Raw genomic sequence first — 19,566 nt, 5'->3', positions numbered from 1 at the left:
GTGGCGAGCCAGCGTCACATTTTCCTAATAACCATTTAATTACATAGAGAAAACAACCTAATCTTCATACAGAGAAGTCACTAAAGATTTATTTATACCTCTACTTTCTATAAACCTTTATATTCTCATTGACAACAACCATTGTCTTTTGTTGCCATGGCTTAAATGAGAACTAAAATAACTTGTTAATTTTACATTAAAAAGTTGACCTCAAATGTTCTAAAGTCTTCATATTTTGTTTGATGTTAATAGCTTCAATATGACTGAAATTGAAGTGCAAATAGAACTGTGGCTCTGATTTAAGATTTGACGCACAGTTACTGTCTATGTGTCAGATCAACAGCAGTACTTTCATGTGTATTTCAGGTGTATGCCCAAGTATAGCACATAGATGTAGCCTGGCAGTGTTAGCAGTAAATGCACAATGCATTACTCTATCCGTACACAAAATAAAGTAATGAAGTGTCATACGCAACAGGGAGAATTGAAAGAAATCTAAAAATTAGCTGCAATTTGACATAATGTCGCCAGGAAGCTAATGAACAAAGTCTCTTGTTAGATGCAAAGTGGCTGGACTGAGCTGCTGGTGTCATCATCACTGAGCGATAAGTAACCACAAAAAGTACACCTAAGAAACTTCTAGAAAGATGCACCCAAGTTTAACAAGGTTGCATCTCAAGCGTGCTTGTTAAACTGACATGTACATACAGTACATGCCCCGCCTGTATTTCAATTTAGGCCTGCCTGTCCCACATTTTGCCACTCCATGGGGTCAGTAAGTCTAAAATGCACTGAAATCTAAATAGGAATGCATTTTGGTTAACACTTGTCCTATGAGCAGCAGAACACGGTTTATGACATGCTGCAAATCAATCACTGGAGTTTGTCAAACAGTGCACTATAGAAAAGAAAATCGGCAAACCTAAACAACAATGTGTTTTGGCTTTTTAAAGTACTTAGAGGCATATGTATCAACGCTTAAGCTGGGCATACACTAAATAATTATCTGGCAGATAATCTGTGGTTGGAATGAAAACCTGGTAATAGATAAGAGCAACTGACAATCAACCATTTGCTACCAAACACTGGAAAATGGACAAAACCTGTCGTTTATACAAATTGGTTAAATCACAGACAGGGTTTGTCCATTTTCCAGTGTTTGGTAGCAAATGGTTGATTGTCAGCTGCTCTCATCCATTACCAGGTTTTCATTCCAACCACAGATTATCTGATAGATAACTGTATAGTGTATGCCCAACTTTAAGAAATACAAAGTGCTAATTAGGGTGGCCAATAATGGGCTATTTTTGTAATCCCGGGTATCGGGATTGAAAAATGGTCAATCCCGGGATTCCCGAGATTGGCTTTTTTAATGTGTCTGGCCGTTTCCACCCCACCCCCCACACAAAACTCACCAATCTAGCGGGACGAGTGGCTGGGAATCTTCCTCCACACTCGACAGCAGGTGATGGCAGGCTTCCCATCAGGCGGCGTGGCGGCTGACGGGATGGTGACTGCGTAGCGTAACCTCAGAGTCACAGGTCACGCTACGCAGGGGGAGTGGGGCAGCGTTGAGCGTCCTCAGCACGCGCAACGCTGTCCGGCATTAAAGGGCCGCTTGATCCCTCAATCCCCGGGATTGGAGCTTCCAATCCCGGACGATTTTTGCCCTAAATCCCGGGATCCCAATCCCGGTATTGGCCACCCTAGTACTAACCAACAAGCTACTGTCATTTTTCAAACACAGCCTACAAACTGACAGTTAGGAGCTCATTGGTTAATACTTTATCTCTCTCCACTTTTTTAATCAACCATTTTTTTCAAAATGTTCTCAGCTACTACTTCATTTCAAGATTTGTTTTCATTTATTTACATTAGGAGGTACTGTCACCCTATTTTCAGCATACTCCTTTGATGGCTCAGAAGGGTGGTAGTGGTATGCAGAAGCAGGTCACGTTATTGGAAGTGAACAGATTTTTAATACTACTACAAATAATAGAGAGGTATATTGCAAATGAATACAACACAAGAAATTGAAAGGAGGATGATTATGGAATTTAGGGTGCTACATTATATAAGAATTATAGGAACCCTGTCCTGTTACTAATGCACCAACAACAGATGACAAACCACCTGAAAAAGAGAGAATCAGAGGTACTGAACTAGGTATAAACTTGTATCATTCATTAATGGTTTCAATCACCACTGTTTACAGTGAAAGCATTTTGCCATCACATGCACCTGTTGATACAAAGCTACTCTCACAGTAGAAGTACAATGGACACTCATCCCTCTCTAGCTTGGCAATACTCAATTTTTGTCTGAGGAGGAAAGAGGATGTCTCTTTACACAGCTGCATCCTTCAATTTTCTCTAGCTGCACGGAAAACCGAACGACCTACAAAGCTATTAATCCACCTTGAGGCTACTCTAGTAGCAACAGTGCTATGTTTAAGAGGAATGGGCCACACATAGCCAAGGTTAGGATAGCCCGCTGTCAAACCCACAAACCTTCATAACAAAACCATATCCTTTTGTGGCAGAAGTTGCTGTTCACCGAGATGGTGCTGCCAATACGGGGTATGTCAAGGTTACATTCAGGGCATCATTGTGCTGCAACAGGGATGTGTGCTGGTAATTTAGCACCAGCTCCTTCAATGAGGCGTAAAGGTAATAGGGCTCAGCAAAGCCATAGCCAGTGGCTGTCTTGTAGATAACACAGTGTTTTGTGTCACCATCGACCCTAAAAATGAGAGATAACTGTTAGTAAAGACAGTATAAATATCTCTACTTTGAATATTACATTACTTTTAAATCATTTCCTATGCAACATGTATATTATAATAAAAAAAAGTGAAGTGATAAACAGGTTTGAGGAAATAATATAAAAGTTAATTTAAAACTAGAGCACACAAAATAGGGTTAGAAAACCAGAAGGAAAATAATTGATGGAGAAATGATTAAGTGGGCAAGGAGAAAGGAGAGTAGTCCGTCAATGGTTCACATTATGCAGTGACCTTATACTTACACAACAGAGCAAGCATAGCATCCTTTCTGGCGACTCTCACGGATCAAGAAGGTACCATCGGCCTTCCCAGATAGCATCTCTTCTGCCTGCTCGCGCTTCATCTTTCCCATGTACCAGGTTCTCTCTTCATGGTGTGGGAGATCCTCATCCTCATCCATCATAGAGTATGGACTACAAGGTAAGAGACACCAACGTGATCTCCTACTGAAAAGTCAATTATCCTCTAAACACGAATACAGATTGTATACACAACGGCCTACTGGTAAGTGTAAATATGATATATTATGGGGTGAAACTCAATTGGTAATTTACTGCGGGATAATGTATTCCCAGAGGATATTCAATTAGTCCCTGAAGGCAGCCCCGATAAATAGCATGTTTTCGAGTGCCGTTACAGTGTTAACACATAGGTCCGGGAATTTATCCACCCTTTTTTTACCCCCGTTAATTTAATGGGGCTAATTAAATTCCCCCCGATGTTTCCTTGGAACTACAGGATGATCTTCTTCAAATAGATATTGACTGAATTTTTAATGGCACAGTGTTTCAGAGCACACATGTATTGTAAGTACCATCACAGGGTTATATGAAAAAATAATTACACCAAAGCACATATAAATGAAACTGATATGTGTAGGTTTGCTTATGTTAGCACAATTAGGGGCACATCTTTTATATTCTATTTAAGGTTTATCACTGCACTGTAAGAAGTGATCTCTATCATACTGTATGTATTTGTATACTACAGAAAGTATGCTGCTTACATATAATTCTAAATTATCTTCATTGTACCCAGCCGATGTGACAAGTGATGGAAGCTGGCATCGGTAAGTGTGTACACACTTGCCAATGCCAGGGATGACAGAGGTGGCCATCCTCATTAGCACTGGGGACAGCGGGAGTGCAAAAACTTACCAATGTGCCCCATATATCATTCTGATCCGCGGTGGAACTATATATAGCCAAGCGTGTACCCAACTTTAGAGAAAAACCCTTAATTGTTTAGCTAGGATGTGAAAATTCTCACATGCTGGATATATATTTATATAAATGTTACCAGTCTTGTTTATATACAAAAAAAAATAAAAAATTATATATATTGCTTTTAAATACCAACTAAAAAGCATGCTTGTTGCTGCTTACATTACTAATGCACCTTATTTGAAGTCAGAATTTCACAAGCAACACTTACTCTTCAGGCTCATTCTTCATGTCCAGCCATTCGCTGATGTCTTTCTGTCGGGCACCATTTCCCAGCAGCCAGCTAAATTTAATAGGGAGAGATCAAACAATGTAACTTTTATTTTGTCATATACGATTGGTAAATAAAAAATGTACACAATATTATTTTAACATTAAGTCAACTATAGATAATACAGAAGAGGCTAAAAGTTATACGGCACCAAACTACTTACACTAGATACTGGTCTCTAAGCTTACGCAGCTGCATCAGGTCCGGCTTCAAGCTATTCATCTTCTTGTCAATCTCACGGTTTTCAGTTGCTTGTTTCTTTAAGTCTTGCTCCAGTTTGCTTTTACTATCATGGATCTCAGTCACTCGAGATTTAAGCTTCTCAGAGTTAATGATGATCCTATTGGTAGATGGTTGAACAGAAGTAGAGAGTTTTGAGATAGAGGAAAAAAATACGAGTATGCATGGATTAAAAGGCCATTACATTTCTCTCTCTTGAGCCTCGGGTTAGGCACTGAAACAAGGGAATGGATATTAAACGACAATGTTAAGGGAGTTAGACATTATCTTACAGAATACAATTTCCTGAACACTAAGGGGGGATACTTTCTTAACAATGAATACAACATCCATACACAGTAGTGAGTTACTGTAATATGGATTGGAGACATGTATGTAGATCTCTGTGCTTTCATGTAGAACAAATACATTTTAGAAAGGTTTTCCAGTGAAATCAGTAGGTGCTATTTATTTTCTTTGATTTTTTTAATTACCACAGGACCAATGTTAAAAAAACAGTTTCTGGAACAATACTAGAGGCTACTTGGAACAGGATTAAGGGAGAGATGTACTAAGCAGTGAAAAGTGTGGAGAAATGAGCCAGTGGAGAAGTGCCCATGGCAACCAATCAGCTGCTCTGTATCATTTTATAATATGCAAATTATAAATGTTACTTCAACGCTGATTGGCTGTCATTGGCAAGTTCTCCGCTGGCTCACTTCTTCCTTTCCACTGCTTAGTACATCTCCCCCTAAATTGTGTTTCCACTTCTAATAAATGGTATTAACGTTTTCTGTTGCAGGAATATGCATCAAATGCGCACCTCAGAACCACATCATATTTTTACTTGGTGAGTAGTGGGGTAAGCATTGAGGTGTGATGGGACAGTGTGAACTCTTGAGGGGGCTGCCAGAGATATATGAAGGAAGAGAGCTACACTCCCATATCACTGGTCATTCATTCTCTTCCATCACTAGCCACACACAATAGGGCGTTCATAAATTTCAGCTCCAGGCCTTAATCTGGCACTGCATACAGGTTTCTGCCAGCCTGCTGGGGGGATTTGACATGTCTCCTCCCAACATACCCAGGGCCGATCGTTTTCTCCCTTCTGTATCCAGTGCAGCGCAGCCCCAGTTATTTGCCTCTAGAAGCTATGGGAGCCCCTTCAAAATTTTGCTAGTGGGCACACAAAGTTCTAGCCACACCCCTGGAAGTTAAGACTGCCTTTTCTGGTTCCATGCATCATGAAAGCAGGTGAAAGAAGTACAAGAATAATCACATGTTCATATGAACACTGTGGAGCTAGTGAGAAAAGGAGTCCAGCTATATTTCTGGCTGCTGCAACTTGTTCCCCACAAATGGACTAGAGAGCTGGACCACTTTCCTGTAAATTCAGTAGAATCCTGTCAGTGTGCTGCCCTCTTGAGGCCCTAAGAAGCACAGCAATTCAAAATAGAAGCACAGCAGTTCAGAGTTCTGGGTCCGGGCTTCCTAAAGACAGATTCGGTATGGAGGGGGCACCAAACCTTGGTGAACCAAGTGCTTTAAGTAGTTTCTGCTTTAGATCTATAGATACAAAATCTCCCACAGAAAAAAATGAAAGGTCTTGAAAGCACATTGAGGTACACATATATATTTGTCTGCACCAAGCCATTAAAAAGTTGGTCTAGGAAATATAACACGGTGATGGAATGTGGTCTTAAAAAAAAAAGATTGACTTTGGTCTTACAAGTCCCTAATGTTTAAGTACCAGTCTGACTATATAGTCAATAAAGTCACCATAACTCCAACATTATTCAGCAACATATGCAACGTGTTTTTAATGAATAATTTGAATTTATTTGTGTGGATAAAAAAAATGCAAAATCTACCTCTCTCCTACTGTTTTGTTTTATTAGTTACCAGCACCTCAAAATGATGGAACAACATAAGAGTAATGTCAGCGCCGGCGGCTGTGCGCACCTGAACGGAACAACGCTTGAATTACTCAATCAGGCTCCAATTACTGGCTGTCGGCATGTAACACACTTGAATTACCCTCATAGAGGCGAGTTATAGGTATAATGAGAACAGCATGTTCTTACTTCTCAGTAATAGGAGTTTAGTTTGGAAGTATAAATATTTAGATAATGAGAACACACTACCAATTCTTTTACCAACATTATGGGCAGTATTCAATTCTTTTCACTCCCTTCCACACCCGCTCTGTTTCTACTGACAGGTGTGGTATAATCATTTCAGCTCCCAACCCTTTACGCAGCTAAACCTGATTACTATGGGCGCGATATGCGCAATAACCGGGATCACTTTAGAAAGGAGATTGGCCGTGATATATCATTTGACTACCGCCCAATATGGGTCTGACACTAGCAAATGAACAATTGTCACTTTTATTGAATACAGCTATATAGTATTTTATTCATAAATAGGGTGGCTGCAGATCTCATTTCATTTAGGTGCAATAGCAACTTATTCATACACACACTCTAAACAATGTTTTATATTTTGCGAATAGAAAATGATTATATGTATTAATTTGTGTCCATTTGAAAACTTTAAATAAATGGTATTACATTATATGTATTACCAAGACCCTTTATTGACATTAGGCATGTGCTAACCTGCTGAAATTTTTTTGTGGCAGTTCTGAGAATGTTATTATCACAAAACTTTACTTGAAAGTATTAGGTGATTGCTCCACTAACATTTTAAATACGTGCTGTAAGAATGAGCGCCCACACTGATAAAGCCCTAAGATTATAAACTCCACTGAAAACTGAATATTAATAGCTGTCCCCAGTATAGAATACATACAATGGCCAGCCAAAATAATTCTCTATAGAAAAAGGGGCCCTGACATAGAATGTATTTTGCTCTGCTGTAAGGCCTAAAATATCAATGTACCATGATCCTTTTGGCAAATATGATTTCACCAAAATTACTGCAACACCATCTCGGTATGCTTTTTCAGAGAGAAAATACACTAGTTAGTATGATTATGGAATCATCATGACATCCACTAAGAATGCTTGTGGATCACTGGTTCCCACACAGTACACACTACCTTCTAGTTCAGCTGAGTGGCCATGACGTTAACCTCCATCGGACCCTAATAGCATTGCTGGCTCACAGAATCAGCTTCCCCACTGTATAGCTAGAATGAATACTGCCGATATTGTCAGAACACACCACAGCAGTTGGCTTCCCATATGTTTACAAATGTATGCTGATCCCTGTACTGCCATATTGGAGGATTCTGGGGTGTCTTCAAGTGAGTTGGCTCTTCATTTAGAAATACTAAAATATATGTCCAAAGGTGGCACTATTATCATTTAAAGTAGCACCACCAGAGGAGAGACACCTTGCCATCGCTGGTGTGTTAGTATATATTTGCAAATGTATGTAACGGAGATCGCTGCATTTTATTATCATGTACAGATGGAGCTCCTTCATCTTGGCCTTTAACAGGATTAATTGAGCCAGGGCATGAATTAATCCCCTGATGTATTGTTCTCTCTGTATTGTATTGCAGCTGAGAACAATAGATGAAGGGCTTATGCTAATAAACATTGGTGTGCCTAGGCGCAGCAGAGAAGCCAAGATGAGCGTGGCTCTATCTGTAGGATGTACAGATGGGTCCAGGTTTATCTTGACCTTTAATAGATTAACTGAGACTGGCCAGTCAGACTTAATCCCCTGCTGTATTGTTCACTGTATTGTATTGCAGCGGAGAACAATAGATGAAGGGTTTATGCTAATAAATCATGTTGTGCCTAGGCGCAGAAAACTAGTCAAGATAACCGTGGACCCATCTGTATGTATCTTTACATTGTGCTGGGAGAATTTTATTTTCCTTGCAATGGACACTGATTACCTGTCTGCAAGACAGCAGAGTATTCCTCTGACTCTGGATGGACAATTATCTCCACCTCAGGTCGAAAAAAAAACCTGTGTTATCTAGAGTTGAAGACACCAAAAGGGATGAGATTGGGTAGGATGAGATTAGACTCTGGAAAATGTAATACTCAACCATGGGTGTCCAGCATCTACTCAGTCTGCTGCAAAAGGATCAGGAGAAAAAGCTCTGTTTGCTTTTAGGAGGATACGGAATTACCTTTTGTAGGCAGTTAAAATGAAACTGCAATGCAATTGGTGGATGGGTTCAGAGGTGAAGGGGATGATAACAAACAAGTAGTAGTTTGCAGAAGTGCCTACTCTATCCTCACACCAGAGTAAAGCAGTATCCCCCCACCATTGCATAAATGAGAAATTTCCTGTGGTGTTATTCTCACCTCTCAATTTCCTGATTATTGCCCTCCCTGCGACACTTCTCCATGTAGTCTTTTGTGAATGCTTCTTGTGTCTGACATTGCTCCTCAAAGATTTTGATGGTTTCTTTAAAGGCTTCAATGGCCGTGCGCCTCATCTGCAGTTCCTGTGTAACGGAAGGGGAAGTTTGAGAGGAGAGAAAATAGGATTTTGGTACTTACCAGGTAAATCCTTTTCTTTGAATCCATAGGGGGCACTGGAGTACTCTTGGGATATGGACGGTGTTAGCAAGGACTGGGCACTAAATATTCAAATTTCAGTAACTCTCCTCCCCTCCATACTCCCAGAATACCTCAGTGTTTTTTCCTGAGGCGAACAGGATAGAGAGGATGAACAATGGAGAATTACCTATAACATTATAACATAACGGACAACAATCAAGTTGACACATGACGTAACTGACAACTAACCAGTTGACACCATAACCGATAAATCGGTGAGAATGTGTTACCATAAGATCCACTGACTTACCACAACCAGGTAAAACTGCTCTGGGTGGGCGTCCAGTGCCCCCTATAGATTCAAAGAAAAGGATTTACCTGGTAAGTACCAAAATCCTATTTTCTTTTTCATCCACTAGGGGTCACTGGAGTACTCTTGGGACGTACCAAAGCTTCCCCTGTGGGCGGGAGAGCTGCTTGGTACCTGTAACACTAAGCGGCCAAAGCTATATGCTGATGCCGCAAACGTATCAAACTTGTAAAAGCGCACAAACGTGTGCACTGATGAGCATGTAGCCGCACGGCAAAGCTGCGTCATAGAAGCTCCACGACCAGCTGCCCATGAAGTTCCCACAGAACGTGTGGAATGAGCTGTTACTGATGTAGGCGGCTGTAACCTAGCATGAAGGTAAGCCTGACGTATGGTCAGTTTTATCCATCTGGATAAGGTCTGCTTAGAAGCTGGCCAACCCATCTTGGCAGCATGATAGAGAACAAACAACGTATCCGTCTTACGAACTGTAGACGTTCGGGATACCTAAACGCGTAATGCGCGTACCACATCCAAAGTTCCCGAATTACCTGTTCACACAGAAACTACCATTGGTTGATTGATGTGAAAAAGATGACACTACCCTTGGCAATAAAACGGAATTCGTCCGAAGTTCCAGTCTGTCATCATGAAACCCCAAAAACGGTGGCTTGCATGACAAGGCAACCAAATCTGAAACACGCCTTGCCAAAGCTAAGGCTAGAAGAAAAATTGTTTTCCAAGTGAGAAACTTAATATCCACTTGCTGTAAGGGTTCAAAATATGACAACTGTAAGAAATCTAAAACCAGATTCAAGTCCCATGGCGCTGTATGTGGAATGAATGGAGGCTGTACTCGGAGGACACCTTGCAGAAAGGTGTGTACAGACAGCAATAGAGCCAATCGTCTTTGAAAGTAAATTGACAAAGCAGAGACCTGCACCTTTAGTGTAGATAAACGCAGTCCTCCATCTAACCCCATCTGTAGAAATAACAAAAGACGGGATAAGTTGAAAGATGATGTCGGAAACTTCCGAGCTTCACACCAACCTATATAGGCACGCCAAATTCTGTAATAATGAGCTGCCGTAACTGGCTTCCTAGCACGTAACATGGTTGGTATAACAGATTCTGGAATGCCCTCTCTTAAGAGGGCAGTCTCCACAGCCACCCCGTCAAACGCAGCCGCGCTAAATCGGGGTAAAGGAACAGACCCTGTTGTAACAAGTCCGGACGTAGTGGGAGCGGCCAAGTATGGTCTGCGAGTAATCCGCGGAGATCCGAGAACCAAGTTCTCCGAGGCCAATGAGGCGCCACTAGTATGACTGTGGCGGACTCTCTTTTGATCCGTTTTAGCAACAGAGGGAGCAGCGGAAACGGTGGAAACAGATACACAAGGCTGTACGGCACCGCGATTGTGAGAGCATCCACCGCCACTGCCTTTGGATCTCTTGTCCTGAACACATACTGGGGCGTTTGGTGATTGTGGCGAGATGCCATCAGGTCCACTTGAGGGTAACCCCACCTTTGGACCAACATGTGAAACCCTTCTGGATTTAATGCCCATTTTCCTGGATGAAAATCCCGACGACTGAGATAATCCGCCTCCCAGTTGTCCACTCCCGGAATGAACACTGCCGACAATATCACTTGGTGATGCTCGGGCCAAATGAGGATTCGAGCTACTTCCCGCATTGCCATGTGGCTTCTCATTCCTGTTTGTTAATGTACGCGACCGCCGTCGCGTTGACTGACTGCACCTGGACAGTCTGAGACCGGAGCATGTGCACTACTTGTCGTAGCCCATTGTAAATTACCTGGAGTTCCAGGACATTTAGAGACAGCAATCTTTCGTGATCTGCCCAGAGACCCTGGAGCTGACAATTTTGAACCACAGCTCCCCAACCTCTGAGACTCGCGTCCGTCGTTAGAATTATCCAATTCCAAGCGTTGAACCGTTTCCCTGCGGTTAGATTGTGTACTTTGAGCCACCAGAGTAGAGATACCCTGGCCCGTGGCGACAACCTCACCCTGTGGTGAATCTGCAGATGCGAGCCCGACCACTGTGCGAGCACATCCAGTTGAAAAGGACGCGAGTGAAATCTTCCGACCTGAAGCGCTTCGAAAGCCACCACCATTGTGCCTAAGAGGCGAATGCACAAATGTACCGAGACTGTGCGTGGCTTGAGCACTAATTGTACCAGATGACGAATAATCTGTACTTTCTGTTCTGGTAGGTAAATTCTTTGATTTACCGTATCGAGAATCATACCTAGGAATTGAAGTCGTTGAGACGGAATTAGATGTGATTTATTGAAGTTGACAATCCAACCGTGCTGAACTAGTACATTGTACGTTAACAACGCATGTTGGAGGAGCATCTGTTGAGACAGAGCTTTAATGAGCAGATTGTCCAAGTACGGAACTATTATCACTCCCAAGGATCTGAGATGAGCTATCATCACAGACATCACTTTGGTGAATACCCGAGTCACTGACGAGAGGCCAAACGGTAGAGCCTGAAACTGGTAATGGTTCTGCCGTATCGCAAAACGCAAGAACCTCTGATGAGGTGGCCAAATCGGAATGTGTAAGTACGCTTCCTTGAGATCCAGCGCAATCCTGAATTCCTGTGGCTCTAAACCTGCAATTACTGACCGCAGAGATGCCAACTTGAATCTGTAGTAAGTGACGTACTGAATGAGACCTGTAAGTTCAATATTGGCCTGACCGAGCCATCCAGCTTTAGTGGCACAAACAGACTGGAATAATAACCCTGACCTTGTTGGTGTACAGGGACCGGAATCAAAACTGCGGAATCCAGCAGAGATTGAATGGCAATTTGCAGAACCGCCCTCTTGTCGTCCGACACAGGCAGTCCTGTCTTGAAACCACGCCAAATGGAATGTCTGAAGGCGTGCCCCCACAACTGGAGATCCGAGATGGCTGGGAGCCAGTCATGCCACTGGCTTGTTGATGGTCTTAGCGTCCTGACGACGGTTAGTGGTTTGTTGAAACCACGTCCTCTACCACGTCTACGATGTGTGGTTGTTCCTGTATCACGGCCTTGATAGGGCTGAGGTATAAAGGATTGGAACGCTGGTTCAGAGTATTACCGTCTAGGTACCTCAGAAATCCATATGTCCACTTCAGGACCAAACAATTTCTCGCCAGCGTAAGGTAACGCTTCTATACCTCGTTTAACCTCTGCCTCCGTCTGCCAAGAACGCAGCCAGAGGGCACGTCGTGCCGCATGATCATCTTTCTGTAGGCTGACCTGAGCTGTGTTCCACGCAACTATAGCCTTATTCTCCCAAATTCCCCCTAAAGTAGGTCTAAGCAATACCCCGGCTGCTGTATACATTGACTTTAGTATAGCTTCTAGCTTACACTCTGACAGGTCTTTAAGCGTAGTAGCAGATGGAATGGGTAACTGTGAAAGTTTTGACACCAGCGAATCCACAGCCGGTGGATTCTCCCATTCATAGACTCTGGTTTATTAAGAGAATCTGAATAAGGAAAACACACTGAAGATCTCTGTTGTTTAGCAAATAACACTTCATTTGAAATAGGTTCTTCAGTCTGTACAATCTAGAACCTGACGTACTGCCCTGATGAGATCATCACTGGCGGGGCTAATAGTACCCTCACTATCGGACTACTGGCACACCTCACCCTCCTCATATTCTTCTTGCAATATGAGGTATGGCATTGAATCGTCATAACTATTTTTCGGAATAGAGCTAGACTTTTGTGCAAAGTGCTGGACGACTCCTGAGCCCCTACTGGTATCTCAGGAGGCATTGTCCTAGCCTCAGATCTCGCCGTCTCACGTTCCTTACCTGCCGTGGCCATTTTTGATTGTAAACCCGACATAACATCCTCCAGTCTTGGTATGGAGGCTGAGGGGAAGGGAACGTATTTGTTGTATTTACAAACATATTGTGTCACACACGCACAGACGTTGCAGTTAAGCTGCCTTTGAGTTAGCATTAGCCTGACTCATTATGTACAGATACAGACAAGTAGACAAAGATAACAAGTCCCACGACTTAGTAAATGTTACTAAAGTGTATATAAGCCTGAAGTGCAGTGCACATGGGCTACACTACATGAAACCTGATCTGTGCAAAATTCCTAGTAACACCCATGCTCCATCCGATGGCCAAGTGTAGTAGGACAGCAACTTCCTGAAAAAAGAAGCAGGAAGTAGAGTTAAAATGGCGTCCTGCCATGTGCTTAATATATACAAAAATATATATACCTACATCCAGTATATATATATATATATATATATATCTCTACACATATACATATATATATATATATATATACAAATACACAAGCATTTATACCCATTTAAAGCTATATGCAATATAGGCTTAAAAGCCTGAACGTGTGCTGTGCATGTGCTGCTGCATTAAAATGCAGCTTAGTTTATAGGGCCTCTCGCTTCAATGCGAGCACAATCCTCCCCTCACAGACGGACCGCGGCAGCAAGCACTGTCCGCGGTCAGTCTCCCCTCTCTCCTCCCCCTGCAGACAGAGCCGCGCCAGCCGCCGTTCGCGGGCCGGAGCTCTGAAACGGGAGGGAGGGGAAGAGCAGCGGCGCAGGGAGCCGAGCAGTGGGGAGCGCCTAGCTGCGGCTGCTAGTACTATCAGTCCGGGGCTGGGTAGTGGCGGCAACAGGCATGATGCTGTGACGGGCTCTCTCTGGCTCCCCTCTGCGCCGGATTGTTACACTGGCCGGCGGGTCGGGAGCGGCGGGTAGTGCGGCCGCTATGGAGCCTGTGACAAGAGGCAGGCAGCAGATGGCGGTGCGCAGTACCACACACGGTGGGGCGGCAGCGGGAACTGACCGCCCCGGGCATAAATACCTGCGATCCAGTGCTCCTGGACTCTGACGGGGCTTCTCCAACAAGTTCAGTCCAGTCCTTTCTGCAGCCTCAGCTGTTGTTAGCTGAGCTGCTTGTGGCTGTGAGGGGGCTCCTTTGTGAGGCCCAACACGCCAAGAGCTGCACGCAGCAGCTTCTATAATCCCGTACCCAGAGCTTTTGTGTAAGCTGGGAAAGGATTGTAATGTATAAAAAATAAAAACAAAAATATTTAAAAGTAAAAAATGTATGTCCCCCTCTGGAGGTCCACACTTGTGCTTCCTGTCCATGTGAGCACCGAAAAAACACTGAGGTATTCTGGGAGTATGGAGGGGAGGAGAGTTACTGAAATTTGAATATTCAGTGCCCAGTCCTTGCTAACACCATCCATATCCCAAGAGTACTCCAGTGACCCCTAGTGGATGAAAAAGAAACACAACAACATTCAAATGTACTTTGCAGCAGATCCTATCCAAGTAATTACCTGAGTTGTTCTTGTGTATTCCTCATAGAGAGTATCAAACTCCCGGCTTTTATCTCTGTACTGTTGGTTATAAATTTTCAGCTGTTCACCTACAGCCTCCACACTGTCTTCTTTAACAATCTGGTCCTAAATTTTCATGAAATAAACATAAATATAGAAAGGTTAAAAGGAGAAAGAATGTACAGTAGCATGAGAGGAAAACCAATGTCCTGTAAGCATGATGAGATAAACTCTAGAATTACTAGAAACATTAACGTCTCACCTGCTGGTATTTGGACATGGGGTACAGCAATTTGGTGTCCAGTTTTGCATTATACTGAGCTAAAGACTCATGTCGGTAATGCGTGATTAGAGCCACCACAGATGTAAAAGTTAGGGGTTCTGAAAAACCATACATGCTGTCATGATGGAATATTTTAATCAGCTTGTTATTTCCACCCTTTCTGTAAGGCAAACACAAAGAGTGTGTCAGTAGAAAGATCTTGTCTGATGTTTTGTTTCAAATGTTTATACCGTAGTTTTAAAAGTAAATAAGCAGCAACAATGACAAAGACAGAGAACAAACAATACATGGTAAAGGAGCAAGGCTCCACAGTGGTAAAACAGTAAATAGAAAACAGAACAATTACAAGATACAAATCAAAGCAGAAGTTACTTAAAAATTTGCCTATGAAGTGCAGCAAGGTGCATAAAGTGAGGGGAGGAGTAGCCCGAAAAAATTTTACACTACAATCAATTAAAGAAAGAGGAACAGAGCGAGGGATGAAAACAGGCCATGTGCAGATCACTCGGTGGAGAATGGTCTATCTTAAGTGTACTGTACCAAGGGCCCCAAACCTGAAGGAATTGTGGAGACTTGGAGTTGATGTAGGCTGTGATTGCAATGTTCTAGCAAAAACAGCGGAAAGAGAGGAGCAGGATTCTTCTAGAGTGGGAGACTACAAGACATCTAGCAGCACTGAGGATTTGGGTCACCAGTTTATCCTCATTATCTAAGGACTCAAAGGAGAGACCCAAGAGAAAGGACCATGTATTAACAGTTATGGGGGAATATAATACAACACTCATAGGTCCACAATCGAACACCAGAATACAACAAATTTTGGAGAGTCTACCACATGTGCATGTACCATGATTAGCACAACCTGCCAACCTGCTTATGAGAGAGGTTGCGCTATACAATATATGAAGTTGGGTAGGACCCATGCAGCAGCAGTAATAAATTTTATAGGAATTTTCCTTAACCAAGTCTGTGATTTTGTTTTAACTGCTAAACTTGGTGCTGGACAAGGGGAAAATAAACCACTAGAAAATATTGCACACACTATTATTACTGGTGTTTAAGGATTTTAACCTTTATGTTTCACTGTAGTCCGGGATAATATCCAATCTTATTTTAATACATATCGAATAAAGGTTACATTTTAGAATAAATCCATATTTCCTCAGTGCGTCAACAATACAGATTTCCGTCTGTTTTTTCCTCTCACATTCTGGGTTGAATTAGATACCTGGATTTCCAAAGTTACGGCTGGGAAATCAATGTTTCTCCCTTCTGGGGCCCCGACGGCGAGACACTCCTACCCGGGGGCCATCTGTCCAGTCCTTTTCGTCTCACAGATTTCGATCTAAGGCCAGAGGTGCCTCCAATGCGTCTAGAGGCACCAGAGGTAAGTCCAGAAAGCATGCAAGCACCAGCTCTCAGGGACAGACCACCAGTTCTGCTTCCGCTAAGGCCTCAGCATGACGATGCCCACCCACCCTGAGGGGATCTCGAGGTGGGAGCTCGACTGCGTCACTTCAGCCGTGTCTGGGAGATTTCCTGCCAGGATAGCTGGGTCAGAAGTCTCGTTTCTCAGGGCTACAAGCTGGAGTTTGACAGTTACCTCACCAATGATATTTCAAATCATGCTTACCAGTTTTGAAGGATATGCAAGTGGGTCCAGTCCCACGTCATTGTCCGAGTACCAATACCGCAATGCGGCAAGGGGTTTTACTCCAACTTGTTTGTGGTGCTGAAACCGGACGGTTCGTTAAGACCCATTTTGAATCTAAAATGCTTGAATCCTTACTTGAAGGTGTCCAAGTTCAAAATGGAATTCCTGCGAGCAGTGATTGCGGGCCTGAAAGAACAGGAATTCATGGTCTCCTTGGAAATCAAGGCTGCATGCCTCCATATTACAATTTGGCCGCCTTATCAGGCATACTTGCGGTTTGCCCTGCTGGCCGATCACTTCCAATTCCAGGCACTGCCCTTCGGCCTGTCCACAGCTCCGAGGGTATTCACGAAGGTGATGGCAGAGATGGTGTTCCAACTCCGGGTCCAGGGGGTCAATGTTGTCCCTTACCTGGACGATCTTCTGATAAAGGCAAGATCCAGGGAGCTTTAATTGCTCCATATCACCCGCACTATCCAACTTCTGTCACACCATGGGTGGATCCTTAAACTTACAGAAGTCCCACCTGGAGCAGACTCAGCGGCTCCTGTTCCTGGGGTTGTTGCTGGATACTGTGGCTCAGAAGGTGTTCCTACCAGAGGACAAGGCGAGAACACTTCAGGAGATGGTCCGCATGGTGCTCCGACCTCCTCGAGTGTCCATCCATCTTTGCATAAGATTGTTGGGAAAAATGGTCGTCTCATACGAGGCGATCCAATATGGGAGGTTCCATGCCAGAACATTTCAGTTGGATCTCCTGAGCAAGTGGTCCGGATCACATCTTCAGATGCTCCGGATGATTCGGCTGTCACCTCAGGCCAGGATTTCCCTCCTGTAGTGGCTGCAGTCCTCCAATCTCCTGGAAGGCCGAAGTTTCGGGATTCAGGATTGGACCCTCCTCAGGACGGATGCGAGTCTAAGGGGATGGGGAGCTGTCACCCAAGGGGCACAGGTCCAGGGAAGGTGGCCAGCCCACAAAAGCCTCCTTCCGATCCACATTCTGGAACTTTGGGCGATCTACAATGCTCTGCTTCAGGCCTCTCCTCTGCTCAGGGATCACACGATCCAGGTACAGTCGGACAACACCACAGTAGTGGCGTACATCAATAGCAAAGGAGGGACAAAAAGCAGAGTCTGCATGCGAGAGGTGTCAAAGATACTCCTCTGGGCGGAAGAAATGCAAGAGCTCTGTCCGCAATCTTCATTCCGGGAGTGGACAACTGGGAAGCGGACTTCCTGAGTGGTCACGATCTCCACCAGCAGGTCATCAACTGGTGAGACTGCCCGCAGATAGACATGATCGCTTCTCGTCTCAACAAGAAACTTTCCTGGTATTGGGGGTAATTCCAAGTTGATCGCAGCAGGATTTTTTTTTTAGCAGTTAGCAGTTGGGCAAAGCCATGTGCACTGCAGGGGGGGCAGATATAACATTTGCAGAGAGAATTAGATTTGGGTGGGCTATTTTGTTTCTGTGCAGGGTAAATACTGGCTGCTTTATTTTTACACTGCAATTTAGATTGCAGATTGAACTCACCACACCCAAATCTATCTCTTTCTGCAAATGTTATATCTGCCTCCCCTGCAGTGCACATGGTTTTGGCCAACTGCTAACAAAGTTCCTGCTGCGATCAACTCAGAATTACCCCCATTGCTCGCGAACCAGGGACCCTCGGCGGGGGCAGTGGATGCACTGGCGTCGCCTTGACCTTACCGGCTGGTCTACCTGTTTCCTCCGGTTCCATTGCTCCCAAGGGTGCTAAAGCGAATCAGGAATCATAGACTCCAGGCAATTCTGACTGCCCCGGATTGTCCTCGGAGGACGTGGTACGCGGCTCTTCTGGACATGTCCATCGAAGACCATTGGCCTCTGCCACTAAGAAGCGATCTTCAACAAGGTACGTTCATCTACCCGGACTTACGGCGATTTCGTTTGACGGCATGGCGATACATCCTAGCTCACAAGGGCCTTTCCAAAAAGGATATTGCTACCATGGTTCAGGCAAGAAAACCGGTGACGTCAAAACACTATCATCATATCTGGAGGAGATATGTCTCTTGGTGCGAGGAGCGCACGTATCTGCCTGCTGAGTTTTACTTGGGACGTTTCTTACGTTTTCTGCAGGCTGGTGTGGATAAAGGCTTATGTCTGGGTTCCATTAAGGTCCAGATTTCATCTCTCTCCATTTTCTTCCAGAAGAAATTGACAGTGTTGCCAGAAGTTCAGACATTCTTGCAAGGGGTACTCCACATTTAACCTCCTTTTGTGCCGCCTACGGCGCCCTGGGATCTGAATGTAGTGGTGGATTTTCTACAGTCTTCCTGGTTTGGACCTCTGATGACAGTGGAAGACAAGTACCTCACGTAGAAAACGGTGATGTTATTGGCCCTGGCTTCTGCTCGATGTGTCTCATGGGGCCTTGTCGTGTAAAAGTCCATACTTGGTATTTTACGAGGACAGAGCAGAGCTCTGGACTAGGCAGCAGTTCCTGCCGAAGGTTGTCGCTGCATTTCACTTGAATCAGCCTATTGTTATTCCGTCCAGTTCTGGTACTTCTGCTCCTTCGGAGACATTGGACACTGTGCGAGCCTTGAAGATCTATGTCAAGAGAACGGCTTGGATCAGAAAGACGGATTCTTTGTTTGTACTCTATGATGCACAGGAAAAGGGTTGTCCTGCTTCAAAGCAGTCCATTGCTCGTTGGATTAGGCTTACTATTCAACAAGCCTATGCGGCGGCAACCTTACCTGTTCCTAAGTCTCAGTGGGTTCTTCCTGGGCGGCTGCCTGTGGAGTTTTGGCCTTACAACTTTGCCAGCTGCTACCTGGTAGGGGAAGAACACTTTCGTGAAGTTCTACAAGTTTGATACCCTGGCCAAAGAGGATACCCAGTTTGGGCAGGTGGTGCCGCAGATGTCTTTGCACATTCCCGCCCGTTCTGGAAGCTTTGGGACGTCCCCATCGTACTAGATT

General features: G+C 44.0%; 1 protein-coding gene across 4 annotated transcripts in view; it reads right to left on the bottom strand.

Annotated features, from left to right (window-relative positions):
* Positions 1-1,956: 1,956 nt before the first annotated feature.
* PIK3R2 (phosphoinositide-3-kinase regulatory subunit 2) overlaps positions 1,957-19,566 on the bottom strand; it is a 286,357-nt gene continuing 268,747 nt past the window's right edge. For all 4 annotated transcript variants that reach the window (XM_063916022.1, XM_063916037.1, XM_063916013.1 and 1 more), the window contains 7 exons: positions 14,922-15,102; positions 14,660-14,785; positions 8,794-8,936; positions 4,443-4,619; positions 4,220-4,291; positions 3,028-3,198; positions 1,957-2,742 (listed from right to left, as the gene is read on the bottom strand). In XM_063916022.1, coding sequence (XP_063772092.1) covers positions 2,553-2,742; positions 3,028-3,198; positions 4,220-4,291; positions 4,443-4,619; positions 8,794-8,936; positions 14,660-14,785; positions 14,922-15,102 — 1,060 coding nt within the window. In that variant the 3' untranslated portion in view covers positions 1,957-2,552. The remainder of the gene's footprint in view (positions 2,743-3,027; positions 3,199-4,219; positions 4,292-4,442; positions 4,620-8,793; positions 8,937-14,659; positions 14,786-14,921; positions 15,103-19,566) is intronic.

The sequence above is a fragment of the Pseudophryne corroboree genome, chromosome 1 (genome assembly GCF_028390025.1).
Source record: "Pseudophryne corroboree isolate aPseCor3 chromosome 1, aPseCor3.hap2, whole genome shotgun sequence".
In the NCBI taxonomy this organism is placed as follows: Eukaryota; Metazoa; Chordata; class Amphibia; order Anura; family Myobatrachidae; genus Pseudophryne; species Pseudophryne corroboree.
Note: the sequence above shows the minus strand (reverse complement) of the source record. Positions and strands in the feature narration are given on the sequence as shown.